This window comes from Cutaneotrichosporon cavernicola, assembly GCF_030864355.1.
Source record: "Cutaneotrichosporon cavernicola HIS019 DNA, chromosome: 4".
In the NCBI taxonomy this organism is placed as follows: Eukaryota; Fungi; Basidiomycota; class Tremellomycetes; order Trichosporonales; family Trichosporonaceae; genus Cutaneotrichosporon; species Cutaneotrichosporon cavernicola.
Window position 1 is genome coordinate 1269974 of NC_083396.1, and position 27388 is coordinate 1297361.

Sequence of the window (27388 nt, forward strand, 5' to 3'; positions counted from 1 at the left end):
GCTTCGGCCTATCTGCCGAGCTTTGACCGGAGGGGGGGGGTTTTGGATCCCCAAGCAACTCATGTCCGCTCTGTGTCCGCTTTCGATCCAAGCGGACAAGGACGGCTCACGGCTTGGAATTGCCGAGCATATTATTCTCCTCTACGTATTAGCAACCCACGTCTCTCCTTCCTTCATTGTACATCATCTCTCACTAACTTACCTCAACTCAACACTAGAGCTTAGACAAACTACACTCACTCTCACAAACACACATGTCCTCCCGCCTCGCATCAGCTGTGCGCTCCGTCCGCCAGTTCAGCACAACCTTTAGCCGGCGCGCAGAGGCCGTCGCGCCCACGGCGCCTCCACCGGCCCGTGCGCGTGGACGATGGGGTCTTGGTGTCGGTGAGTAGCTCTGTGCTTGTGCTTGTGCTTGTGCTTGCACAAAATCAGGCGAGCTCTGCTTTGCTATGCGCAAGCACGGCGCGCTTCCACGTCAACTTTATATACTAATCTCAGCCGTGGCCCTAGCTGTCCCCGTCGCATACGTCGCTGGCGCAGTCAACCCCCCAACTATCGCACTCATGTTCTCGCCACGGTACTCTCCCCCTCCTCCAGACCGCGAGAGCAAGATCGGCAAGGAGATTACGGCCGAGGTCGAGCGCGAGTTGCAAGAACTTGCGCTGGTTGCAGAGATGCGCACCCTTAGCGAGTGGTATGAGAGCCGTGAGTATTGTCGTGTTAATCTGCAACCACCACAAGTATGCTGGCTCAACTTTGCGGGCAACGCTTTACCGGTTTCATGTGGTGATGTGGTGATGGGGAGCGGCGGCGGTGGAAGCGGTTACTACATTTCAGGTTACTCTGAATAGCACCAACTGCTACAGCCGCCCGAACCGGCCGACGTGCCTGGGCGGTAAATTGGACGTGACCGGGGCCACAACTCCGCCACTCGGTCATTACGGCTCCCGTCATCCTGCGTACAGGGATCTTGACAATCCTGGCCCATGTTATCATGACAAGAGCTGGGAATGACACCGTCCACCCCTTGCATCCTACATGCTTCCTACACGCCTCCACTTGAGGACCACCACTAATCCCAGGCCCATACGAGAAGTACGACCCGAACAAGGTGCACAACTCCCTGACCGCCGGCTCGCTCCGTGGACCAGGCAAGCTCGCGGTTCCCCCCATCGCCTTTGCCAAGGAGAACGAGACGGAGGGCGTAATTGTCGCCCACCTTGGCCGCTCCCTCTGCGGCCACGACGGCATCATCCACGGTGGTCTCCTCGCAACCGTATTTGACGAGACTCTGGCCCGCAACGCACTCATGAACATCCCAACCCACATTGGCGTGACGGCAAACCTCAACATCAACTACCGGAGCCCGTGCATGGCCGACCAATTTGTTGTCGTCCGCACAAAGCTCGAGCAGAAGAAGGGTCGCAAGGTCGTGGTCAGCGGGACGATGGACACGCTCGATGGAGAGCGAATCGCAGACGCAACCGCCATCTTCGTCGAGCCAAAGTGGGCTCAGTTCCTCCAGAGCTCGGGAGTGACTGATACGCTCGGGGCACCGACTCAGCCCGAGGGTGAGATGGAGATGGAGCCGCGCGAGCTGTAGAACTAGACTAGAACACTGGTAGACAGTTGTAGACATGTATCGACATAAGGGTTACGGTGGGGCCGTCGGGTCCCAAATGCGCCAGTGTGAACAAGCTGAACTGACACCTGCACTCACTTGTGGTATATCGCCTTCTTACCCCGTACGACCTCTCTGATCCAAAAAAAAGGAGTCACCACGCCCAAGCACGCAACTCACCTGAGCCTAGACACAATAGCGTGCATTGCTGATGCTACCGACCACAGACCGTCGCGAAAGCTACATTGCTCAGCCTAGAACTATTCTACAACTTTGCACCCTCCTTCTTGCTGCGCCGCTCGTCCGCCATCCAAGGGCCCATCATACCCTCGGCCTCGACTGCGCGTCGCAGCTGTCCGCCCTCGCTAACAATCTGGAAGCGCAGGCGATCTTCCATGTCCATCTGGCCTGGTGCAAACTCGCCAAACGTCGGCTCTTGTCCGAAACCCGTCCGCGCCGCGTTGATGAGGATGCCCCTGATGTCAGTGACGTGTTCTCTCTCACCAACTTGTTTCCATTCCTTCCCCACCCACTCGCTCCGCCTTCGGCCTCGGGCTCGTACTCACGCGGTAAGCCCATACACGGGTCGCACGCCACCCCCCTCCCGCCCCGTGAGGAACCGGTGCATTCGCACCGGTCCACCTCCCCAGTCAATATCGCGATATTGGTAATACTCGCCCTCGCGCCCACCAACACCCTCACCCTCCTTCTGCTTGTTGGCATACATCGGAATCGGCGGCGGCTTGATCAACCCAGCTGGAACGGGGTTGACTTTCTCACTAAGCCCAAAGTTCCAACCTGGAATCTCGGCCGGTCTGTCATGTAAGAACGCCGCGAGAGGCATTGAAAACAAATGAACGACCTCGTCGGGATTAAGAACGGGGTTCAGAGTCCGGTCCACGACCAGAAACACGACCGGAGTCACGACGAGCTGGTTACCGGCAATAACGTAGTCGAGGAGAGTGAGGCAGCGGACACGTGAGGTGTCCATGGGCAGACCGATTTCTTCAAATGCCTCACGGCGAGCCGTCCATTCCTCGTCCAAGTCCCCTTCTTCCCATTTACCTCCAGGAAGAGCCGTGTCGTGCGCGTACGTCCTCAAATCGCCAGAGCGCGTGGTGAGGATGACGTAGAGGTCGCCTTTGCGACCGACGAATAAACTGGATTAGCAGAGTAGAGAGAGAGAGAGCGTACATGATGGCCACACTGGCTTTGCGTTTCTGCGGTACTGGGTGCGGAGGAATACGCCGCTCATACTGAATAAAGCGGTGCAGGCATCTGCGTGAGCTTGTGTAAGGAAGGCAGCTCACTGCAACGAATCGGGTTTGAGGGGGAGCAGGAGGCTCTCGATGGGGACGGGGTTGCGCGGCGACATGCTGCGCCCCAGTCAAATGGAGTGGGTGAAGCGAATAGGAGTTACGGTTAGTGATGGTGGGTTCATGTTGATGGGAGTGATCGCAGGTGGCGGCTCAACATAGCCGTAACCGGGCCTTCTACGTTAACGTATTCGGTCGACTCCGAAACCACGAATCACTTGGTGGAGCCTCTGTTCGAATCTCACCCGTAGACCAAATTTACTCCCGCGCGTCAACTCACCCCTCCACCCAGCCTCCACCACTACGTGTCTACTCTGTCATGGTGAACAGTTCACCAACACTCCTACACTGACACCATGAGCCACCTCGCCATCTACCTCCTGGCGCTGGCGGCGCTTCGCCCCGCCTCAGCCCTCGGAGTAGGACTACAAGACCTCGCCTCATTACCAAAATACCAAGTCGACTTCCTCAACGACCTCCCTCTATCTGAGAGCGACGCGGCGTCCATCAGGATCCATGGCCTGACCCACGAGGACCAGTTCCTCGCCCTCCATCCCGCCTCTGCGCGGCGAGACACCATCGAATCAACTACCTCTCAAAGCAGTACCGACATCCTCCAGCCTGGCGAGCCAAACTCTCCGGCAGGCCAGATCACCCTCGTCCCAATGCTGTACACGCACCCGTCGACCGAGTCCGGGCCGCACTCGTACCTCTGCGCAATGCCGAGCGTTAATACAACCATGGCCCAAACTGTACAAGAAGCATTGGACGAGCCCGAGCCAGATCCAGAGGAGAGCTGGCGCGCTCTCTCACATCTTGACGGACAGTGTCTATACCTCCGCATTCCCCATTCATGGTTCGCCTACGCGTACGTCCCCCTCCATAACGCCGCTGATATCAGATACTGTCATAATAAGGATATTCGGCAGTTCCGGGAAAAGCCCGTCCCACACCCCCATCCAGAGGACTTTGTGCCTCAGGAAGACCCCGAGTACGACGGGTACACTCTGGGCGTAGCGCAGCCGCGCAAGTCCGCCAGCGATGCCGTTCAGCGCGCCGAGGCCACCGCGTCATTCGGGCAGAGCCATGCGTCGCGATACCTTGTTCAGCGGTGGACTGGTGGAACGCGATGCGACCTAACCGGCAAACCCCGCGAAATCGAGGTGCAGGTCTACTGCTCGATGACGGGGACGGACATGATCTACATGGTCAACGAGGTGGCGATTTGCCAGTACGTCATGGTCATTCACTCGCCGCACCTCTGTTCGCTGCCGGGATTCCGGCCCGCAACAGCGGCGGACATCACACCCGCGCCTGTTAGGTGTAGGGAGATTGTGCCGGACGACGATTTTGCCGAGTGGTCCGAGAGGCGTGATCATCCCCGAATCGGTGAGGTGATGAAAGAGGTGGCAGAGGTGGACGCACGCCTTGCGAGCCAGGAGGAAGATCCCGAACTCAAGATTGACGGCCTCAAGGGTGTCAGTATCAGCAAGGAGGACTTGTCCGCGATTTTGCAGGCGGCGTTCGGTGGCATTGCCAAGAAGCGCGAGGAGGTGGCCGACGCCGAGGTGGAACAGGAGATGGAGGAGGAGGCGGACCAACCTGCCACTGGCGCCAAGGATAAAGCAACGCCCGACCTCTACGTCGTCAACATGGACGGCGTGCGCGTGCCAGTCGACATCGAGTCTGTACCCCCATCCGAAGAGGAGTCCCGGCGCGCGACCCGGCGCGAGTTCATGAAGCAGCTGCACGCACAGATTGAGAAGGAGCTCGGAATCGGCTTGGCGGACAAGGAGTCTGAGCCCACGTCCGAGCGCGCCGAACAAGCGTCGGGCACAGGACTCGAGGATCCGCAAGACGCGCCGCCGATCCAGCGCGACGAGCTATAAACAGTAGACGGCAGCTAGATGCATACACAGCAGACACTTTCCGGGCGGTTGACGCGTGGCGCATGAGGCGAGGTGGCGGCGATGAGGCACACCTGGTATGAGTGGAAAAAGCAAGGAAATATGGTACTGTATCACAGGATCACAAGGTACTAGACTAGACAATGTCCCAAAGCTCCTCCATCGCACAGCAGAACTTGCCGCATGCAACACTGGCCGAGAGCGAGTAGTCGGAGATGGAGATTTTCTGGTCGACATAGGCGTCCGCAAAGTTGTCTGGTCCGCGTGCCATGGCGCCGACAAAGACGCACACGCTATGCGACTCTGGGAGGGTTGGGAGGAACTGGGAGAGGCGAATGGTTGGGGCGTCGCCCGAAAGAGTGAGCTTGATAGTGTTGGTTGGGAGGTGGTCTGTGATGGGGTTCTTGATGACGCGCAACAGCTTCTCCGAGCCCTGTACGCCGCGAATCGACAGTTTGTGCAGCAGTTGAACTTGGTGTGAGCCTTTACCGATCATCCGATTCCCGAATGTCTGTGCGTACAAACCGCGACTCACCCATAAGACCCGAGAAACGCTTAAACGTCCGCGGTATCCGCACGCTCGGGTTGACCTCGATGAGCACGCCCTTGGCCGTGTGGATGTAAACCTGGAGCAGGCCAGCCTTGTTCAACGGGCTATCGAGGAGGGTCAGGAGACACTGATGAGTGATATCGGGCCGCGCGTCGGCAATGTCGCGCCCGTTGCGCGCCAAAATACCCTGGTGGTCGTCGCAGTTGAGCAGCGCGTACTTTGCCTCCTTGCCTGCCGCGTTCTTGCCTCCGCTCCCGCTCGACACCTTGTATGCTTCAAGGCAGGCCTGGGATTAGCGTGAGGGAGCGAGCAGAGCGAGCCCAGGCGATCATGGGAATGGAAGGTGTGTCCCTGTCCTCGGCGCATCTTTCACCTTCCCTCGTCCCATCGTTCCATCTTACTTACCTGCGAAAGCACGACAATCATGCGCCGCTTGTTGTCCTTCTCTGCATGTGTCTTGGGCACCGTTGCTGCCTGCGGTACCATGTTGGCCCCCACAGCCGCCCGCCTCGAGTTGGGTAAAGGGCGGGTCACACGCGCATGCGCGACCGCCGCAGTGAGTGCTTCGCGCGCCTCGGCGCTCAGCGGCGCACTCCCCCCCATCGCCGAGCCGGACGCAGCCACCGCAGCGTCCTCATCGTCGCTCATCCGCTCGTCCTTCTGGGCACGAGGCTTGAACTCGGGTGCGTCCGCCGACATCTTGGAAGCCTTCCATGGAGACTGGTGGTCCATGTTTGATGCGCGTCGCTTGGGCGGGGAGGATGCGCGGTCTCGGTGAGATGGCATGGTTGTTGTACTGTTAATAAGAATGGGATGGTTCGTGAAGGGTTGAGCCGAGAGCGACGTCTCTGAAAGTTATCGCAGTCACAGTCAGGTACGGCGGGATCAAAATTCCACAAATACGGCCTCAATTTTCATTTCCCTTCACCTTGAATTCAGAATCCAGAATCCAAGACAGAAATCAATACAAACAAACAACAATGCAGCAAGCAGTAAAGCACCAATGTAGTAATGAAACAGACACAGACGACAAGAGAACAGGAAAGACACAGAGCACACGTATTAAGAGTACACAAAAGTGCATCAACTACAACCCACAGCCCAACGCTTAGGCAGCGAGGTGGTTGGCAAGGAAGGCCTCGCCGGCACGGCCAGTCGAAGCCGCCTTCTTGCCGCCCTTGCCGGCCTTCTTGCGCTCCTGGCGGAGAAGCTCCTGGCGACGGAGCGTCTTGGCGTAGGGGTTGAGGCGGAAGAGAACAGCCTTGTTGCGGAGGGGGTTCTTCTTCTGGGTGAAGGGGCGCTTCTGGGTGGGCTGGCCAGCGGGGCGGACAACCGACTGGATCTCGTCCGAGTTGATGAGGCGGGTAACGTCGGTGTTCGAGATCTTGGCAGTGGGGATCGAGAAGCCAGACTTGTTCTCGTAGATCGAGTCGAGCTGCTTGATGGCGTCCTCGGTCCAGATGACGAAGCGGCCGACGTGGCCACCGGGGGCGAGCTGGAGGAGGTTGAGGCTCTCAACGGGCGAGGTCTCAACACCGGGGACGTTGCGGAAAGCGCGAACGATACCCTCGTCCTTGCCGTAGACGACGAGGGGGCCGCGGCGCTGGCGGTAGCGGCGGTTGCGCCACTTGCCCTTGCCGGCGCGGATCTTGCGCGAGTTCGAGACCTTGGCAACGTCGGGGAAGGCGGCGAGGGTCTTGAGGAGCTCAACGGCGGCCTTGGTCTTGTCGACCGACTCAACCGACGACGAGACGACAAGGGGAACCTCCTGGATCTGCTCGATGCGGTGGCCACGGGCGAGAACGAGCGAGGGGACGGCCGACGCGGCGAGAGCCGAGGCGACGGCGTAGCGGCGCTGGTTGTGGTTCACCTTGACGTGCCACTTGCGCCACGTCTTGGTGGGGGCGAACATGCGACCGCCACGGCACATGTTGCCGAACGCGGCCTGGCCCGAGCGCTGGGTACCACCACCGCCGACACGGGGGATACGAGCGACGGCACGACCAGTGCCCCACGACTCAGCCGAGGTCTGGTGACCGGCCATCTTGTTGACGGCGTAAGCCTGACGACGGTTCTTGGCGATCGACTCTGTGGGGTTAGCAACCTTGCTCGCGACTTGAATCGGGGGGGGCTATGTGCGCGATATCAAGCAATTCTGCACCGAGCTTGCAGAATCCCGTCTCCCGCTTCAAATCCTTCGTTGGTTCCTACTCACTGTGGACGGCCTGAACAACGTCAATGCGGATGGGCGCCTGAGGAGTTAGCATGAATGTCCAGAAGCGCGCACGACAAAGCGGAGGGAGCGGGGTGGACACTCGCACGATGCCACCCTACTCCACATCCACTCCTCGATATCAAGACGTACCGAGAAGACGGCGGGGAGCGGGACAGAGCCCGAGGACTCGCCGGCGGCAGAGAAGACGGAGATGGTGGGACGGGCGGCCATTTTTCTGATTGTCAGTCGTTGTCGCTTGTGTCGAGCTCACGATCTACTTGAGGGCTGGAGGAGACGACAAGTTGTCCTGCGGGTCTACGAAAATCACCCTGCCACAGACTCTGGATCGTTTGGCAGAACCACGTGGCAGATCGGCGTACCGGAGATAGACAACATTCAGCGTGTGGCGATTTCGAAGTGGAGGTCTCTGATTTCGAGTTCCGACTTGGAGATTGCCCGGGGTGTGTACATTCCAAAGTTCTGTTATCGCATCAACATGGCCAAGGGAGCGAAGCAGAAGTGAGCTGCGTGCTACATTGTGAGCGATAGACGGGCTAACCCCAGGCGCATTCTCGTGCGGCTCGTGTCGTCCGCCCTCACGGGCTTCTTCTACACCACCTCGCGGACACGATTGGCCGACAAGCTCCAGATGATGAAGTACGACCCAGTCGGTGAGTACTGTCGACATGAGTTGCAGCGCCCAGTGGAGCCTCGCGCGGTTGTCTGCACTTCCGAGTGTTCTCGTCTATCCCAGTGACATGCTAACGGCAGTCAAGAAGCACGTCCTCTTCGTCGAACAAAAGATCAAGTAGCGATCGCGACATGGCCTGTATGCATATACCCTCACTCCCAACCGCGTACGAGGACGATAACATCGCCACTTGTGACTTGCTCGCCGGCAGAGAGCGTGAGGTCCAGCGGCGTGGCGGCGCGGGGCGCGTCAGGTCGGAGCGAGATGACGAGGGCGGCGAGTTGCTGGAGTCAGAGCAAGTCAAGTCGTCCGAAGGAAGGGGACCAAGGAACACAAAGGATCCCTTTCGGCGGCGGTATATGCCTCTCGCGTAATGGCGAAACAATTGAAGGAAGCAGGGGAAGACAGGGGACGGCGCGGAGGGAGACTCACCAAACCAGCCCGCGACATCTTGGCGCGGGCAATGAGCGTGTCGAATAACTTACCCCCTGGCATCGCATGCGGCACCCAAATCCGTTCTGGCTTGCCAGTGCCGATCGCAGCCCCAGCCGCCGTAGGGGCGTACTTGCCACCACCCGCTAGCCAGGTCCGTACCCGTGCCCCGCCCTCGTCGACCACGAACTCGAGGGCGGCACTCTTGTCGCGGGGGACCTTGGCATCGAGAGGGCGGGCGAGCGAGCGCGTCTTGGTCTGGTGCAGTTTGTAGAGTTTGTCGTTGGCCGTAAGGAGCGCTGGGGATGGGGATGGGGATGGGGCTGGGTTTGGGACAGTTGAAGAGGAAGGGTTAAGGCGGGGCGGCGACCCGGTCCGCGTCCGGTCCACCTGCTTTGGCACGGCTATGCGCTCCTTCCCTGCCTGGATTGGGAAATGTTTCGCCATCACTTCTGCCGCCTTGTCCCTCCGAACAATCTGCGCGTCCTGTCGTGCGCTAAGCGCACGGGGTGCAGTGCACTCGTGCGCCTCCTGGCTCCGATGTCTGATGTCAGCCTGCCCCAATCAGACATACTTGACACAGAAAGCCCCGCCGCACACACAACGCACTTGGCGCGCCACATTGTCCTCGGCAGCACCTTCGAGGCCACCGACACTCTCGATCGTCTCCACCTTGCATTCCCCAAACGCGCATGTGCCGCGGAGACGCTTCCTGCTTGGCCCGGCTTGAATTTGAGGCTGGGAGCAGTCGTGACCTTGAACATGCTCGCGGCAGAAGACACGCTCGCAGCTGAGACAGGTGAAGGGGAGGAAGTCGACGAGTGCGCAGGTCGCGCAGCTTGTCCCGACGTCCAGGAGAGACATGTTGTTGTGGCAAGTGAACGGAGGCTTTTGGGGGTGGCGATTAGATATGGATTAGTCAACCGGTGGAGGTCGTCCAACTTGCAACATCCTTCTTCAACATCCCTCTTCAACATCCCTCTTCAACCTTTCAGTTACATTCAACATGGACGACCCCGAGTTTCTCCAACTTTCTGCACGCCAGAGACGTACAGTCGATCGCGCGTTCGAGCGCGGACTGCGGGCGAACAAGGGGCGGCCGTCCAAGCGGCGGCGGATGACGTCTGGCCTAACAACAGGAACTGCAACCCCTGGAGCAAGAGGCTTCGTCGATGACGGCAGCTTCGTAGACGATCGTGGAGGTTCTGTACCAGAAGAAGGTGGTGGTTTTATCGACGACAGCGGTGGCTTTACCCTCGAAGACGATGCGGGAGGGTTCATCCCAGACGATGGAGCCGGCTTCATCCCCGAAGATGACGGGCCCGGCGGTTTCATACCCGACGACGATTCCGGCGGTGGTTTCATGCCCGTTGACGATTCCGGTGGTGGCTTCATGCCCGACGCCGATGCTGGCGGTGGCTTCATGCCCGACTCTGGCCCCTCAGCTGGCCCCTCGACCACACGCAGCCGCGCGCACTCCGCGGACTCCAACGACGACGCCGAAGAGAGCATCACCTTCGGCCTGATTCCCACGCTCCTGAGCTCCCTTGGCCTCCCATCGGACGAGGACGTCCTCTCCGTCTTCCGCGCGATGGGTGAAGACGGCGTGCGGCGCAAGGACTTCCGTGCGGTCTGTGCTGCCCTGATGCCGCCGGACGCTCAAGAGCCGGAAGATGAAGAAGCAGACGAGGATGAAAAGGATGAAGATGGTGACTGGGACATGAGTTCCGGTTCTGACTCTGATGCCTTTGCACCAAGCGACGAGAGCGACTTTGGCGCACCCAAAGGCAAGAGGACGACGCGACGCGCCAAGGCTCTCGAGGATACTGGTGCGGCCCGACTGTCTACCCGTCAACGCGAGGCGGCGCGCGCGTTGTGGGCACTCATAAAGCCCGACGCGAAGGGTACAAATGGCATTCTCTCTCGCGACGAGGTCAAGAGATGGGCTCGGGAGCTCGGCGAAATGTGGTCCGACGTCGAGGTAAGTCATGGCAAGGACGAGCTGACCTAGATTACGGATATGGTTACATTGTTTTCGGGGCAGCATGAGGGACGAGGCTTGAGTTTCGAGGACTTTGGGGTTGTGATGCTGCGTGCGGGACTCGTGTAGAATCCGGTACTGCCTTTTCCTGAAGCAACGGCGTGGCCGGCGCACACTACGTACACCCCTCGCGCGCGTGGAGATCCGATATTTGAGGACCTCAATCCCGGGGCGTCGCGCCCATCACTGACACGGTGAGGATCGACAACAACCGAGGCGGGATCCGTCATAGCCACTGTCTCTTCTGAAGAGCGGACGTATATTGAGTCGCGGCGTCGCCATGGTGTCGTCCCGGGTTTGAGGCTGCTCATTTATCCCAATGCTCTGGTCTGTTTACCTCACCCCTGACCAGGCAACTGTGGATGTACGGGGTATTTAATGTATCTGTTGAGGACGAGTTAAGGATGGGTGCGCACGAAGACTCCAACCCGAGGAGCTTCAATGAACTCCCACAGAGGGAGTCAAGAAGCAGCGCCACTGGCTTTCGCACTCGTCGCAGCCGAGTCCTGCCGCCCGCAGGCGATATCCTTTATGTTGCTGACTGTGATCAGTACTGCGCGACCCGCGACCATCGATCTGATCGAAAAGACTGTCGAGCAGCTATTTGAGCCTCGCGTCCGCGCCTTGCTCTCACCATTTTCACTACAACGTCGCCGAGTTTCGTTCTCAACAATGGCCCCAATCTCTCTACCGCTGTGTAACCCTCTGACCTCACTTTGGGTAGGAGCAACGAAAGATCCCGAGCGGCGCCAGCCGCAGATGCTTGACAAAACAGTGCCACGTCTGCATGTAGATAACACCCACCACTACTGAGAAGGGCCCCCAAGGGCCCCCAAAGACTCCACTGCTGAATGGGCGGCTCTGGGCGCCCTCCGGCAGGCTTCACACGGTTGAACTGATAAGTCAGTTGATCTAGAGGGTAAGGAGGAGCGGGAGGAGGCCAGCCAGCCAACAGGCCCAGTCATGGTATGAGTTCCTAGCCTCCCTACTGTGTGGGATCGACCAGCATCTCATTCGGGCCCCGGAACCTCTCTGTCCCACGAGTCCATGAGGCGTTGATATCAACGTCCCGAAAAGTCACGACCATGGTGACCACCATGCGCTTCCCTGTCATGGCGAGCATGAGGTTCCCCTCGGGCAGACCTAGCCTCCCGGTTCCTTGTAACCTCGCGATTTTTGAGTCAGGATAGCGGGACGACTGAATGCTTCTGTGGAATGCCTTTGCACTAAAGCTGGCCCATAAGGAGTGCGTAGTGGGGTAGTGCGTATTTACTTGACCTTGTGGCGTAAAAATGGGGTCAGTTTTGTACCTGCACGGGACGTATCCCTAACCAAACACCGTGCTTGGATATTGGAAACACCGTCACACGCCCAGGTTGGTTGTGGGTGGCGGCGCCACTGTGCTCAGGCTTCACAGCAGAATACTCCGGTACTCCGAGGCGTTAACTTGCAAGTTTGTGGGGTTTCCGTTTACCCGGTGACGAAAGACGGCGATCCTTTTGATTCTCCCCGTTTCTCAATCTTCAAGACAGGACAGAGACAGTTCAACAGATTGCGCAAGTATGCTTGAAAGCTTTAGGTTGGGTTTAGAAGTGGCAGGATGGCGGGACCTGATCGTTCTAACAATCTCCTCTTCTCTGAGCAATGTAAATTGCGTAAGCCTGGACATACGGGCTGCTGCATCATACCTATACGATACGTAAAGGACAGAGTGAAAGCTCTAGACAAAGAGGATGGACATTCTCAACGGGAAGGGCCCTGTGTACCTTTGTGCATTATCAACAGGGTTTGGGGTTGGCGGAAATTATTATGAGATTGTAATCGGTCAGGGAAGATTCATTAAAACTCGATGGTGGCGTCTCACCTTTCTTGCATCTTCACATTCCCTTTACTCTGTTCATCCCATAACCTACCTCTGTTTCTCAACAATCAAAACGTGGCGCGTACTCATGCTCATGAAATCATCTCATCTCAAGAGGGCTCCAGGGTGGTGGCGCTCGGTACGCAAGCTTCACTCGCTGCCCAGCTGAGCCGCCGGATCCACCCCACAGTCAATCCGGGTTCCAGGATTAGGACCCGACCGGCCTATGACCTATGGCTTATGGCTTGGTTCCCTTACTCCATGCAGACTTGAGACAGACTCTCAACATTGAAGAATAACATCAAGCTGTACTGCTATCTCACTCTTGCTCATTCACATCTGTTTCTCACACCCTGTTCACATTATTCGTCAGATCAGATCGCAACGCGCGCATGACTTGGTCGAGGTAGACTCGTCTCGCCTTGGCGGCCTCCTTCCCTCGATCCTCCCATCCTAGCCGACCGCAGTAATGTCTGACGTTGGTGTGGACGACCACCTCCCTGTTATCGCTGGGGAGATGATCCAACACCTCGTTGCCCACATCGCGCCAGAGGTCACAGCGCTCGAGGGTGAGACATGGGTCTTGATCGTCGACACAGTCATCCTCGTGAGCTCTCAAGCTTTCTTTGTAGCTCACACCAGGTCCTCACAATCATCGGCGCGTGCTTTGTCCTCGGCGGCATGGCAATGAATGAAATCCGCAAGCGGGCGTCCACAACACGCATGCGCCTCGTACAGTCGCTCATCATCAGCGACGTCATGTTGGGGTGAGATCACAAGCTGATTCCAAGATGCTGACTTTAGCGTTGTGGGCCTGATCGGCTGCACCCTCTCGCTGGACGGCCGGCCGCTCATACTCGATACGCCTACGTGCGACGGCCTCGGTGTCATGTTTCACGCTATCATCTTCTCCCAGCATTGCTGGACGCTCACCCTCGCCTTCTGCACATTCATGATTCTCACCAAGCCGCTACACATTGTCACATCGTGGATTGAGAAGTATTGGGCCTGGACATGGGTCGTAGTTTGGGTCATCTCCTTCACCGTCTCGGTCACCACCTACATCATCTACGGCTACCAGCCCGCTGGCGGCATCTGCTACCTGGGCAACAACACTGGGCTGTTCGGCGAGCTCATTCAGTTCCTGCCGCGCGCCATCGTGTTCCTCTTCATCACCTTTTTCTATGGCAAGCTATACGTCTTCCTCCGCCGACCCGACAAGATTCGCAGCGGACTGTCGGACCACTCGGCTGGCGAGTCGAGTTTCTCCAAAATCAAGCACTCGTGGATGGGCAACTCGCGCTCCCGCATGCCGTTTATGAAGAACCGCCAGACCAAGACTGTTGTCTTGAACCACAAGGGTCAGCGGATTGGCATCGACACGGGGTTGAGCCACACCGCCTCGAACGCAAGCCACATGAGCGCTGCGAACGTCCCCAAGTCCAGACCCGCGCCGATTGAGGTGGAGAAGCAGAAGCCCACGTCAGAGCCACAACGCACCAGGTCGCAGCATCGTGCAAAGTCGCCAAGTCGCGCCAAGTCGCCAGACCCAGATCTTCCGCCGTGGGAGCGTATTGAGCTTCCCGTCTTCCAGATCGACGGGCAGAAATACGGCGGTTCGTCCACCACGCCTGCTCGGGAAGGGACATGGGCCGAGTGGCGCTTCAGCAGCCGCAAGGCCGGCAGATCATCCACGCCTGTCGAGACAGCTTCCCCCACTCCAGCCACATCTCCTCTCACCTCACCAATCAGGGAGAAGTTCGACAAGACGCTCCAAAAATCCTTTACCCCCAGTTCGTCCACCTGTGACAAGTCGCAGCCCTCCCCGGGGCTGTCTTCCTTCTCTAGCGTCGGACTCCGCACCGTGAACGGGCTCAACGGGTCGAACTGGGGTAGCGACACGACCTACAGCAGCACCCCAACCGCAGTCGACTCCCAGTTCAGTCGCCGCCCATCGCAGGCAAGCGGTACCTCCCTTCCAGGACCAAGCGAGGTCACGAAGCCCATGCGAGCATTCGCACGCGACGGTCCCTCACCAATGGACAGCTTCAACCCCGAGGAGCGCCGTCCGTCGTTGCCCAACATCGCCTCAGGCAACGGCTCCGAGCCTATCCCGAACCCGTGGCGCCGCCCATCGTACTGCCCCCCTTTCTTCCGCCCAGGGCCCCGCACGTCGCCAACGGCTCTTGCACAGACGACCACTCTTACCGAGGTTGACATCGAAAAGGGTTTCCTCGTCGTCGAGGAGGACGAGACGCGCAACGCCGCATCTGCCGCCGACGTGGACGAAGACGGTTGGGACTTGAAGCGTTTCCTGGAAGCTGAGCCCGTCCCGGCAGGCAACGACCCGTTCGTCATCACGCAGCGTTCCGAGAACGTCGAATACGTTCCAGAGAGCATGGCGAGCTACCTGAACCGCAAGACGGCGCTACTCATGCTCTGGTTCCCGCTCGGCTATCTCCTCCTCTTCTCCGTATCCCTCATCCACATCATCTACGATTTTGTCGGCTACCCGCCCGACCAGCTGCGCGCCATCGCCCGCTGGATGATTTTCGGGCAGGGCCTGCTGAACGGCATCATCTACGGTGTCGTCGAGTGGCACACGAAGCGCGTCGTTCGCCGGCGTGTGCGCCGCGGGACATTCTCGCCGCACACGTCGCAGCGCTCGTCGCAACATGTTTCAGGGCTGCAGGCGCTCCGCCACCCCATTCGATACTACCACGAACACCACTCGAATTCGCAGTCGCAGTCGCATCACAAAACGGGCGACCTGACGAGCATAGGCACGGGCCAGATTGCATCTCGCCGCTCGCCGCAGGTCAGCTTTGTCGACCCAGAATCAAGCATCATGCAGCGTCTCGACCTCAAGTTGGGGCCGACGCTGGACGAGTATTAGTTAGACATAGACCGTGTACTTTTTGTATGTATGAATACTCCGGACCGGACCGCTACGGGAGCTGTGGGGCAAGATTTACACCTCATTCAATTTGACACAGAAAGAGCAGCCGACTGCGCCCAGCATGCCAATTGTCAGACTGTTGCGGATGATGCCACCATGCGCTGGTCGCCAATTAGGCATGCGCCGCTGGGTGACTCGGCCGACGGCATCGTAGCCACATCCAATGGCCGTCGTTCCGCTCGTTCCCTTTTGCCATTGTCATTCCTCAATTATCGGCAGCCTCATACCACGTGTCAGCTTGGCTCGGTTCATCGCGCTATCGGCCGGTCTCAAGATCTGGAGACGTCTCCTTGTTTGTAGCTCAAGTTAGCAATTGTGCGGACTGCGCATCACTGACATTTCAGTTTCTGACCCAGTATGTCTACGCCCGCATGCGTGTTCTCGTTCACGCATGTCATGTTCGAAAGCATCCTAAATCGAATCGCATTCGCCCACATGCGCACACGTGGCCCACTAAGCTTTCTACATTCCTGCTAGAACCTCGCCGACTGGATCGGCCGAATCACTGTCCATCAGCCTTGATCCCATGTGGACAACAACATGTTCCCTAGTGGTCAAACCAGGGCGGTCGTCATGGATTGTCTAGGCCAAGGTTGAATCAGTTTTATCAGATAACTTTCGGGTCCGCACACAGCTCACGAGACACAACTCACCCTGTAGGGCCACAGTCACAGACATATTTTCACTCCAAGGTACTTAAGAAGTGCCGTCGCTCGTCGACCAGCCCCACCTAACCACACTCTTTAACATGGCAGAACTATATGACAAGCCTGGCAAGGCTGGCAAGGCTGCCGAGCTGGGTGCCGACATGTCCGACGTCGTCGTGGACGAAAAGTCGCCCGGCGTGCGCCGCATCGAAGCCATTTCGTCTTGCTTCACCTCGTGGCACAAGTGGACGCTCTTCCTCTCCATCTTCTTTGTTGCCTGTGAGTAACCACGTTGTCCGTACCTGACATCAGACGCGTACGGCCTCGACGGCACATTACGCTACTTTTACCAGAACTACGCTACGGCTGAATGGAACAACCAGGCGCTCATTTCCACGCTGAATGTCATCCGCGCTGTCGTCGCTGCCGCCGTGCAGCCGGCCTACGCCAAGATTTCCGACTATTTTGGGCGTGTCTCAGTCCTCTTCCTCTCCGTCATCTTCTACCTTGTCGGTACGATTGTCATGGCCGCCGCGAAGAATATGGAGACGTTCGCGGGCGGTACGATCATCTACCAGTTTGGCTTCTCCGGCCTGATGAGTGCGTCCCCACTTATCAAAGCTGACCCCAGTCCTCGTCGAGATCTTGATTGCCGACACGACATCCCTCCGCAACCGTCTCTTCTTCTCTTACATCCCCGCCATGCCATTCATCATCAACGCATGGGTCTCGGGCCACATTGTCGAGGCCGTGATGGGGAGCACTACCTGGCAGTGGGGTATCGGGATGTGGGCCATCATCCTCCCCGCCCTCACGATCCCACTGTTCTACTCGCTCATTTCGGCCGAGCGCCGTGCCTACAAGCAGGGTCTTCTGGATGACGTTCCCAACCCATACAGGCATATCCTGAGTGTGCGCCTGTGGCGCGAGTTCTTCGTCCAGTCCGACATTATCGGTCTCTTCTTTCTCGCCGCCACTATTTCCTTGATCCTCGTGCCACTCACCCTCGCCGGCGGCATCACGGACTCGTGGCGCACAGCCCGCACCATCACCCCGCTCGTGGTGGGCGCTGTTGTCGCGTTCCCCTGTTTTATTATTTGGGAGGCCAAATTCGCCTCGCACCCGCTCATGCCCTTCCACGTGTTCCGAAAGCTTCCAGTCCTCTGCGGCTTTGGCATCGCCCTCATGCTCAACACGGCTTGGTACACCCAAGGCGACTACCTGTACACGACACTCCAAGTCGCCTTCGGAAAGGACATTAAGACGTCGACCTACGTCACAAACATCTACTCGTTCACCTCGACAATTGTTGGCATCATCCTTGGTCTGACGGTCCGCCACGTGCGCCGCCTTAAGCCCTTTGTAATCGCCGGAAGTCTCCTATTCGTCCTCGCTTTCGGCCTGCTCATCCGCTACCGCGGCGGCCACTCCATGTCCGACTTTGCTGGCCTCGTCGGTGCTGAAGTCGTGCTTGGCATTGCGGGCGGTTTCGTTCCCTACACAACCCAAGCATCAATGCAAGCCGAGGTGAGCCACGAACGGACCGCCACCATCACGTCGCTATACTACAGCTCGTACAACATCGGCAGCGGAATTGGCAACACGATCGCAGGCGCAATCTGGACCAACACCATGCCCAAGCACCTCCGTTCCAACCTCGAACGCGCCGGCGTGGCAAACGCAACTGCCATTGCGACTGACGTGTACGGAGACCCGTTCACTTGGATCCTAACCAACGCGCCCGGAACACCGGCACGCGAGGCGGTAGACATTGCGTACCGTGAGGTCCAGCGGTTCCTTACCATTGCGGGTATTAGCATCTCATGCCTCCTTGTCCTGTTCTCTCTGGGCCTTAGCGACCACCGCCTCACGGATAAGCAGTCGCTCGATAATGCCGAGGGCGACTCGGTGACTGTGTCTGATGGCGACGCGCGACAGGCTGAGGAGGAGGAGGGGCGTGGAGTCTAAATGTCTCGTATTCTACGCTCATAGAATATAATTCTTGTTCCATGGAGCTCATATAATCACTGCAGAGGAAATCGCTCAAAATAATTTGCAGCTGCAGCGAGAGACTGGCGAAATGAACGCAGCGCTGACCTCTGCTCCTCATTGCTGGTCGGGTCTTGGGTTATCTTCAGCGACTTAAAATGAATCCCGAGGGTGCACGGACAATGATGTGCACAACAGCATGACAACGTTGCCACCAAATTATTCGCCACGATGCGTCGCCCGGCATAATATCGGATGATCTGACGCCTGTTTGTTTTACTGCACCGTTGACCCCACACACGCCAGATAGCAAGAACGGCATGACCATGAATGGCAGAAGCGACGCCGCTTCGTCAGATTCCCATCGCAGACATGCTGAACAGTTGTATGCATGTATGCATGCACTAGCGCCATGATAACCGGGCCGGACCGGTCCCATTTGCCTCCGCGCCACGTCACGATCGCCTCCCCGACGCGCCGACTTTGCCCTCCACATCTTCCACCAACCACCACAAACCACACTCACACTCCTTGACTAACACTCGCAATGTCGGTCCAGCCGCGCCTCAGGCGTCCCAGGTCAGGCAGCCCGGAGCTGCCTACTGTCGAGCGCTCACACTCGGACGAGCTCAAGGTGCGTGCGGCCTCGTGTTTCGCCTCCACCGTTCCTCGTGACTGTTGTCTGTACCCGTCGCCGCGATGCTCGGCAGCATTATTCCAATGGCCGCGGTCAGCCATCTCTCTCCTCCTCGATCCTCGCCCCTCCCTCCCCCCCGGCCTATCGCTCCCCTTCCTGTCACTCGCTGGCTCGCGCTCGCTCAGCCACTAACCCCAGCGCAACGCCCGTATCCACCCCCGCCTACCCATAAGCGAGTCACGCCTCCGCTCCGAGCACATCACCTCGTATGCCACATGCATGGCCCTCACTGCACTAGCCTTCATCGTGCGCTTCTGGCGTATCGCGCACCCCGACGAGGTCGTGTTCGACGAGGTCCACTTTGGCGGCTTTGCCAGCCAGTACCTCCGACGCGAGTACTACTTTGACGTGCACCCCCCACTGGCAAAGATGTTGAACGCGCTCTCTGGCTGGTTCGTCGGCTATGATGGGAGCTTTGACTTTGCGAACATTGGCGACTCGTATCCCGAGCACAATGTGCCGTACATCGGCATGCGCGCGTTCGTCGCAGTCATGGGCGCCGTGACTGTGCCCGTTGTGTATGCGACTATGCGCGAGTCGGGATACCCGGTCGCTATTGCTGCGTTCTCGGCGCTTCTAATTCTCTTCGGTAAGTTGAAACCGAACCCAGGCCAGGCCGCGCTGCGCTCTACCTCTTACTCACCCAAGACAACGGCCACGTTACCCAGACCCGCCTGATCCTCCTCGACGCCGCGCTCGTCCTCTTCATGGCTGTCTCGCTCTTCTGCTACGTCAAGTTCCACCAGCAGCGCTACCGCGAGTTCGGGCGCGACTGGTGGCTCTGGATGCTCGCAACCGGCGCGTCTCTTGCCTGCACCCTCGGCTGCAAGATGGTCGGCCTCTTCACGTTCCTTACTGTCGGTTCCGCCGTCATCTGGGATCTCTGGGGCATCCTCGACATAAAGCGCGGACACCCCATGGTGAGCCCGTAGACCTCCATAGCTGACATCAGTCCTACTTCTGGCGTCACTTTATCTACCGCACCATCGGCCTCATCATCGTCCCCTTCATCATCTACCTCTCCTTCTTCTGGGTCCACTTCAAGATCCTCAAGTTCTCCGGACCGGGCGACACGTTCATGTCGTCCGCGTTCCAGGAGACGCTTGCTGGCAACGAGCTGCTCCTGAACTCCCAGGGTGAGTTTTTGAAGCTTGTTGATGGCTTACTCGCGCAGAGGTCCGCTACTACGACACCATCACTCTCATGCACAAGGACACCAAGCAGTTCCTCCACTCGCACCCCGAGCGCTACCCTCTGCGGTACCCGGACAGCCGCATTAGCTCGCAGGGTGGGTAGCGGCACCGTCCTTAACTGACATCCAGGCCAGCAGGTCACGTGCTACTCGCACAACGACACCAACAACCACTGGCAGATCATCCCGACGCACGAGGTGCCGTCGCACGGCCGCGGCCGTGTTGTCCGTCACAACGACGTTGTTCAGTTCCGCCACATCGGCACGAACACGCTTCTGCTCACGCACGACGTCGCGTCACCGACAATGCCGACCAACCAGGAGTTCACCACCGTGTCGACCGACGACGAAGCGCGTCGCGAGGAGACACTCTTCCAGCTGCAGATGGTGGATGCGCACGACGGTGAGGCGATCAAGACGCTCGCCTCGCACTTCAAGGTCATGCACATGAAGACGCGCGTGCTCCTGTGGACGCACAAGCAGGCGCTCCCAGACTGGGCGTTTGAGCAGCAAGAGGTGAATGGGAACAAGAACGCCAACGACCGCACCGCGCTCTGGTACGCCAACGACATTATCGAGGATGGACAGGGCCTCGACTTCCGCAACCGCACCGCAAAGGTCGAGGACAAGCCTGTGCGCCACATCAACTTCTTCAAGAAGTGGTGGGAGCTCCAGATCCTCATGCTCCAGCACAACGCTGGCTTATCCTCGTCCCACCCGTACGCGAGCACGCCGATTGAGTGGCCATTCTGCCTGAACGGTGTGAGCTTCTGGACCGAGAACGGCCAGCAGCAGCAGATCTACATGGTCGGCAACCTGCTCGACTGGTGGATCTGTGCGATCACCGTGTCCGTGTTCGTCGGCATTATCGCCGCGGACATGATCGCGCGTCGCCGCGGCGTGGAGCCGATCGAGGAGGATGTCCGCAACCGCATGTACCGCAACACGGGCTTCTTCCTCGGCGCATGGGCGTTCCACTACTTCCCATTCTACTCGATGGCCCGCCAGCGCTTCCTCCACCACTACCTGCCCGCACACCTCGCCTCCGCGCTTGTCGCCGGGTGCATCCTCAACTTTATTCTCGTCGAGGAGGTCAACTACCCCATGTCCGTCGCGGGTCCCAGAACGCGCCTCCGCCCCGCCGCGCGCGCATACGTCTCGCGCAAGGGCCTCATCGTGCTTGGCGTACTGTCCGCCGCGGTTGTCGGGTGCTTCCTCTACCAGGCACCGTTCACGTACGGCCTTCCGCTGAGCTCTGAGCAGGTTAGCGCGCGCAAGCTCCTCAACACTTGGACCCTCCACTTTGAAGCCAAGGTCACGCACGATGTCGACATTCCCCAGGGCGAGGTGCCAGGTCGGGTCGAGGTGCTAGGAGGTCCGAATGGGTTTGGTGGCTCAGAGGACCAGTTGGCGGACAGTGCGGTCGACAAGGCGGACAGCGCGGACAACGTCGCGTCCGACGAGCCCGAGCTCTTGTAGTTTACACGCCCTCTGAACTTCTACTCGTTGATACAGGTACATGCATCATCACACTGCAAACAATATATTACGGCAACAAGGGGGTCCGCCACGGTGTGGATATTACTCTGTACGTGGCTGGGCGGCGCGGGGAGACGCCAGAGCTACGCGCTTCGGGGACCGCTCTGACGGTGCTCCGGAGGGGTTGGGAAAGTCGCGCTTGGCGGGCACGACGTTCACGTACGCGGACGGCGCGGTGGCGAGCACGGAAGGAGGGGGTGGAGGAATGGTGACGGGCATGCTGGACATAGAGGGGCCAGGCGCCGGCTGCGGTGGGCGAGGGCTCATCGGGGCGGGGTGGCCGTTTGCAATGTCGCCCTTCGGTCCGGCCAGGTTGATGGGCAACTGGAACGACGAGAACATGTTCGCGTCGTTCCATGGTACCTGTTTGTGGGTCGCGTAGAACACGCCCCCGCCGTTGCGCTGGTTCTGCGCTGGCTGGTTCGGGGGGACGACTGGGCTTGCGGGCTGACCGTTTGTCGCGGACGGGTGGATGAGCGGCGCGTAGCCGGGTGGTTGCGGGCCAGACTGGACAGGCGTAGACGCAGGCGCCAGTGGTGGGATGAGGCGCAGGTGCGGGCTAGCGGCAGGCGGACCTGCACCTGCACCGGGGTCGGTCTTGCGCCGCTTGCGGCCTTCACCGCTGTCCTGTACCCACGTCGGGCGTTCAAAGTTGTCTGGTAAGGCAGGACCGTGATACTGCGTGGCAATGAGGGTGACGGCGTCGGGGTTGGGAGGGAGTGTGCAAGTTATGGGCGTCTCCGAGTACACGAATATCGACTGCCGCCAGTCAATGTACTGGTTGGTTCCAATCTTGTCTGCGGCGTCAGCTTGTCTCGGGTTCGCCGACTTACCCTTCATCTGAACACGAAGGTCGAGGCCGCGCACGGCTGGCTTGCCCTGCTTGACAACACAGAAGGGACACTTCCAGCCACCGCGTGAGGGGTTTTGAACCTGGTTGAGCGGCGCCTTGACGCACGAGAGGTGGAAGCTCTGCTCGCATCTGCCACACTGCACGGTCAGGAGGTGGTCGAGCGGCTCGGTGGTGCAGATGCAGTGGAACTCGTGGGCGGCGGTGTTCTCGAAATCGAAGCGCGGCTTACGCGCGCGCGTCCGCCCATTAGCGGCCGTCTTGGGAAGGCCGGCCGTGTCAGTAACCTCGCGCAGGCGATGATACAGCCAGTGCTCGAATACAACCTCGTCATTGGTGTCGTGGTTCCAGGCATCGAGCTGGATCGGCAGGGTCCAGATCTTGCGAAGCAAATGGCTGATCTCGGGCCCCTCCTTGCGAGAGAGAGCGTTGGGCCAGGAGATGAGCTTGATGACCAGTCCCGCATACCGGAGCGTGTGCTCCAAGGCATCCTTGATGATGCCCCACTCGGGCGGATGCAGAGCGAACGTATACTTCAAGGGGTCCACGTGGAGCGCGAGCTTGTGGAATGACGGCCGGTCATCGTACTGGAGGTTGACGCACATCTGGCACCGGAACGTCTCAGAAGCCGTCTTGATTCCCGCTGCCGACTTGGCGGTGATACCAACGCACTTCGGATGGTATGCCCCCTCGCAGATCGGGCAGGTGACCATGTTCGTGGTCGGCGCGGAGCGGCAGAAACACGCGTGCTCGTCATTTGGGGCGTCGTCATCCTCTGCCAAATGGTCCTCAATCTCGCTCACCAGAGTCTTGAGCGAATGGTGGACATTCTTCTCGGAGACATTGAGCGTCTTGGCAATTGAGCGCAGCCACTCGTCGATGTGTTCGAGCTCGTCCGCGAGCTGCTTGACCTCAGGGATGTGGACGCGACGGAGAGCACCATTGGCCGTATTGACAGTTTTGACGAGGCGTTGCGCACTCGCAGCTGAGCCGTGGCTCTCCAGCAGCCCCGCCGCCGATACCTGCCAGCCAGTCGCAGTCTTGCGAATGTTTTCAAGTTGCCGCATTGTCTCCACAGAAGTTGGCGTGTACTCGTGACCTTCGATTAATTCTGATACCTTGTCAATCGAGATCGACTTGGACGCAAGAAGCGTGTCGACAGCTTGTTTCCACTCGCGCCCGAGCTGCGCGAGGCGCTGGAGCTCGATGACATGTGGGTGGCTGTCAGACACGCCAAACTCCGTGGCCTCATCGAGCAAGTGAAGAATATCGGAGTACTGAACGGTGCGGTCGTCGACCTCCTCATCGATTTTGCGGAACCACCGCAGGCGGTTCACGACGGTGCGGAGCTGCGAAACAATTGGCAAGTCGAGGTTTAGGCTCTCGCCCAGGATTAAGGCGGTCCTGCAGGTCTCGTAGTGGAGGTTGTCGTCAGACTTGGAGAGAATGTCGGTGGCGTCCTGCTCGAACTGACCCATCTGGCCAACAACTTGCCTAAGCTGGCCAATCTCGGCGGTGTCGAACGCAAGAGTTTCGGCCTCCGCAATGAGGGAGCGAAGCGCAGCCGGGCTGCGGTCAATGTCGTCGTCTTCCACCGGAGCCGGCACGCTCTGACGACCTTTGCGCCGGCGAGCAGTGCTCTTCCGAGTGAAAATGGCCGTTGCGCGATCAACCCAGGCGGAGGCCCGTTGAAAGAACGTGCGGAGTTCGCCCAAGCCTTCAAGCGGATACGGGATGCGCTCCCCATCGGCGACCAGCTGCTTGATGCTCTTGAGCTGCGGACGGGCTGTCTCGAGCAGTGAGTCGAGTCGGAGTCGCCATGCCTCGGGTTGAGCCGCTCGAGCTTCGATGACTTCAACGATATCCCGCAGCTGGTCTTCAGAGTACCGCATTCGCAAAGTCTTGCTCGAAGCGGCACAGCCGCATAGGAGATCAAAGTGGTCAAGGCACGACACGGCGTCAGTGCAGGTGCAGGTTACCTGCGACAAGTAGCAGAAGCCCTTGCACACGCAGCACTGGTACTGTGCCTCCGGAACGTCCTCCTCGTGAAGAACCTCGCTGATGCCTGGCAATTGCTCTCTCAGCTTGCGGCGCCCAGATGATTCCTCGTCCAGCATGCGGCGCAGATTGTCCTGGAGCCACAGAGCCGTTTTGATGGTGTCCGTGTAGAGAGTAATGGTGATCAAGAGTTCCTCATGAGAGAAGACGGGCGGCTTGGCGTGCTCGGCGTAGCGCCTGACCGAATCGTGGCCATCCTTGAGCCAGTCTGGCAGTGCAAAGTTGACCGCCTCGTTGAAGTTGAGCTGAAAATTAGCCTTGACGTGAGCTCGCACTTACACCATGGTTGAACCCGCAGTGGTAAGCCTTCGGGAAGGTGATGACAAACTCGTTTGGCCGCTGGTCGCAGGCGTACACGTCCACGCCCTGGTCGCGTAAGCGGCCGGGGTTCATCATCGTGACCAGCTGGTAAAGAAGTGCTGGTTGGCGCTCAAAGAGCTCTGGTGCCTCGCGCTTGATCGCTTCCTCGAACTTGTCCGCGCTGCCGCCTGGAATGCCGTACCAAGTCTTGGTCTCGCCCCAGAACACTGGGATTTAGTATAAATCGTTTCAGGCACTCACTGTAGTTGACACTGTAAGTGTAGTGGTCCTCGTTGTGCCAGCAGAATGCCGAGAAGAGCATGCCCACGTAGATCCAGGGTACCGTCATTCCCGAAATGTCCGACTTGATGTACCGCAGCAGCGAGTCCTGGACGATGGGCATGTTGTTGAGGTTCCATTGGTCATTCGAGTACGGATGGTTGGGGAAGGTTTCTAATGTGGGAGCCGCGCTCCCGTGCGTTGTCGAGTGAACGTCTGCACCATACTCTACCTCGACAGTGTCGTCTTGGCTCTCGACCAGGCGCCAGAACTCGCGTTCGACGTCCGCCTCCGAGACACTTGAAGTGCCAATCTGGCGCGTCAAAGGACCGGCCGCGGAGCGGGAAGGGGCATAGCGGGTGAACCACTCTTCTGTGAACGCCGCATCGCGAGCTTGGAAGCTCGGTAATGAGTGCTCCTCGCCTTCATCGAAGCCATAATCGTCGCCGTTGCCGAGGAGACAAGCAGTACAGTACCATTCGTTTTCGGGCACACTTGCCAATGGTGGATCCAGGCAGTACGTGTGGAACCCTCTGTCGCAACCGTCGCACAACAATATCTTTGGAGCATGGTTGCCGACCCCACAAATCTCACAGACCTACATATGTCAGCTGGTTCACAAGCTGTCAGCAAATACTCACATCGCCCTTCTCGTACTTGAGCGGGTCGTCTGGGGTTGCTGACGTGGATGCGCGTGACGACTCTTCCTCGCTTAGCTCGCTGTCGCTGCCGTGGCTGCTGGTGTGGAAGCCGGGTACCTTGAGTTTGATCTTGGCGGGGGTCGCGAGTGCACCGTTGCGGCCTGCTGAGGAAGGGCCCGCTTCAGGGCCTGCGGTCATAGCGGTCAAGTGTGAGCCGCGGGAGCGAGGGGAAGTCCGCATCCCCGTCATCCTGCCGTTGGCGGTCGGAGTGGATGGGCTGTTGTGGGTGGTGCTGCGGGCGGTCTTAATCGCGCTTCCTGGTGCAGACCCGGGTGGCGATTCTGGGAACGACTTTGCCCGCAGTGCCCAGTTTTCAAACGGCAGTACTATCTTGAGGTACGCAGCCTTGACCTGTGGTGTCGCTGTAGCCTGATATCCGAGGTCGACTGTGATCTTTGCCCACGCTTTGAGACGGTTGACCTCGTCCACGCCACCGACCTTGTTCACCTCTTTCCTTAACGACCAGAGGTCCAATAGGCGGTGCTCGATTCTTGGAATGTACGCCGTAGCGTCCCCCTGCTGTTTGTGGAACATGCTCAGTTGCTCAAGGAAATTGATCTTGGCGCGGGATGCAGCTTCGATCGAGTTGAGGCGCTGGAGGCGAGTCGTGAATCGGAAATGGTCGGTCTCGAGCATGAAGGGCATTTGCCATCCTTCTGGCGGGATGATCTTGCAGATGCCATACTTTTTGGCCTCGGGGGCAATAGACTCGATGTATGCCATGGGATTTGTGAACTCGGTAGCTGTGGGATGATAAGATGGACATGTGGGAAGGTCGAACAGACGTGGTTCTTCGCTGGAAGACGCCGGCGCCGAGGTACGAACAGAGTTGATGTCAAAGGGTGGGTTGACCACCCGCGGTCGCTTCAGAGGGTTGCGCTGGACACCTGGGCCCGCGGGCGCCTGTGGTGGCGGCACAAAGGACGTTGCAGCTGGGCCGGTAGGGACAGGGGTGGTGGATGGTGTGCCAGCACGGTCCAGCTTTGAGATTGCGTCCTGCTTCGACTTGCGCTGACTGCGCTGCAGCTCCTGCTCTGTCTTGACGACTGGCGCCGGCACTGGGCCGCCCTGGGGAAAGTTGACGCACGAGACGAAGACGGGTTTGCGCTTCTTGGGCGGCTGCGAGGCCGGTGGCACTGGTGTCTGCGGTTTACTCTGGGAGGCCAAGTCCGAGGACGGATCGTTAGCGGCGGCGGATGAGCGAGTGGCGCGGCCTGGAGTCTGGGGCTTCTGGGGTGAGCGGCGCAGTGAGCGTCCGCTATCCGATGACGGTGTGGAAGGCCCTTTCGGTGAAGCGGTGGCCGACCACTTGTTGGGTCTTGCGGGGGCCGCCATGATGGGGCAGGATATTGAAGGATGGAGAAGTTGGACAATGCAGATTGGATTTGGATGTGGGTGGATGAATGGGTGGAGGTGTTGTAGGGAAGATGATCAAGTATCGAAAGAGTGACCACCGCCGCAAAGGGCAAACCTCGTTATGTTGGGAACGCAGTTGCAGGTGAGAGAGCGTGAACGATCGATAAAAGGTGGTTAAGAGATG

General features: G+C 58.9%; 11 protein-coding genes across 11 annotated transcripts; 6 read left to right on the forward strand and 5 right to left on the reverse strand.

Moving 5' to 3' along the window:
* Positions 1-254: 254 nt before the first annotated feature.
* CcaverHIS019_0404950 (uncharacterized protein) lies at positions 255-1606 on the forward strand (the record flags this gene model as incomplete). The annotated part of the gene is made up of 3 exons (XM_060600336.1): positions 255-387; positions 502-708; positions 1086-1606. 3 exons carry the CDS (start codon positions 255-257, stop codon positions 1604-1606), a joined length of 861 nt encoding a protein of 286 aa, XP_060456940.1.
* A 283-nt stretch (positions 1607-1889) lies between these two features.
* On the reverse strand, positions 1890-2999 carry PCD1 (uncharacterized protein; the record flags this gene model as incomplete). The annotated part of the gene is made up of 4 exons (XM_060600337.1): positions 1890-2100; positions 2191-2784; positions 2819-2902; positions 2935-2999. The coding sequence occupies 4 exons, from the start codon at positions 2997-2999 to the stop codon at positions 1890-1892; spliced, it is 954 nt and encodes a 317-aa protein (XP_060456941.1).
* A 297-nt stretch (positions 3000-3296) lies between these two features.
* On the forward strand, positions 3297-4829 carry YOS9 (uncharacterized protein; the record flags this gene model as incomplete). The annotated part of the gene is made up of 1 exon (XM_060600338.1): positions 3297-4829. One exon carries the CDS (start codon positions 3297-3299, stop codon positions 4827-4829), a length of 1533 nt encoding a protein of 510 aa, XP_060456942.1.
* A 154-nt stretch (positions 4830-4983) lies between these two features.
* NEP1 (uncharacterized protein) lies at positions 4984-6183 on the reverse strand (the record flags this gene model as incomplete). Its single annotated transcript, XM_060600339.1, has 3 exons — positions 4984-5318; positions 5383-5683; positions 5803-6183. The coding sequence occupies 3 exons, from the start codon at positions 6181-6183 to the stop codon at positions 4984-4986; spliced, it is 1017 nt and encodes a 338-aa protein (XP_060456943.1).
* Positions 6184-6505: 322 nt separating this feature from the next.
* RPL4B (uncharacterized protein) lies at positions 6506-7843 on the reverse strand (the record flags this gene model as incomplete). Its single annotated transcript, XM_060600340.1, has 3 exons — positions 6506-7485; positions 7613-7649; positions 7763-7843. The coding sequence occupies 3 exons, from the start codon at positions 7841-7843 to the stop codon at positions 6506-6508; spliced, it is 1098 nt and encodes a 365-aa protein (XP_060456944.1).
* A 612-nt stretch (positions 7844-8455) lies between these two features.
* Positions 8456-9599, reverse strand: CcaverHIS019_0405000 (uncharacterized protein; the record flags this gene model as incomplete). Its single annotated transcript, XM_060600341.1, has 3 exons — positions 8456-8587; positions 8736-9279; positions 9310-9599. The coding sequence occupies 3 exons, from the start codon at positions 9597-9599 to the stop codon at positions 8456-8458; spliced, it is 966 nt and encodes a 321-aa protein (XP_060456945.1).
* Positions 9600-9741: 142 nt separating this feature from the next.
* Positions 9742-10746, forward strand: CcaverHIS019_0405010 (uncharacterized protein; the record flags this gene model as incomplete). Its single annotated transcript, XM_060600342.1, has 1 exon — positions 9742-10746. The coding sequence occupies one exon, from the start codon at positions 9742-9744 to the stop codon at positions 10744-10746; it is 1005 nt and encodes a 334-aa protein (XP_060456946.1).
* A 2360-nt stretch (positions 10747-13106) lies between these two features.
* CcaverHIS019_0405020 (uncharacterized protein) lies at positions 13107-15533 on the forward strand (the record flags this gene model as incomplete). Its single annotated transcript, XM_060600343.1, has 3 exons — positions 13107-13244; positions 13280-13404; positions 13442-15533. The coding sequence occupies 3 exons, from the start codon at positions 13107-13109 to the stop codon at positions 15531-15533; spliced, it is 2355 nt and encodes a 784-aa protein (XP_060456947.1).
* Positions 15534-16344: 811 nt separating this feature from the next.
* On the forward strand, positions 16345-18211 carry CcaverHIS019_0405030 (uncharacterized protein; the record flags this gene model as incomplete). The annotated part of the gene is made up of 3 exons (XM_060600346.1): positions 16345-16522; positions 16556-16843; positions 16875-18211. 3 exons carry the CDS (start codon positions 16345-16347, stop codon positions 18209-18211), a joined length of 1803 nt encoding a protein of 600 aa, XP_060456948.1.
* A 568-nt stretch (positions 18212-18779) lies between these two features.
* On the forward strand, positions 18780-21600 carry PMT4 (uncharacterized protein; the record flags this gene model as incomplete). The annotated part of the gene is made up of 6 exons (XM_060600347.1): positions 18780-18866; positions 19068-19518; positions 19578-19849; positions 19882-20065; positions 20104-20217; positions 20252-21600. 6 exons carry the CDS (start codon positions 18780-18782, stop codon positions 21598-21600), a joined length of 2457 nt encoding a protein of 818 aa, XP_060456949.1.
* A 102-nt stretch (positions 21601-21702) lies between these two features.
* Positions 21703-27183, reverse strand: CcaverHIS019_0405050 (uncharacterized protein; the record flags this gene model as incomplete). The annotated part of the gene is made up of 5 exons (XM_060600348.1): positions 21703-22457; positions 22494-24813; positions 24848-25095; positions 25130-25745; positions 25789-27183. 5 exons carry the CDS (start codon positions 27181-27183, stop codon positions 21703-21705), a joined length of 5334 nt encoding a protein of 1777 aa, XP_060456950.1.
* Positions 27184-27388: the final 205 nt, after the last annotated feature.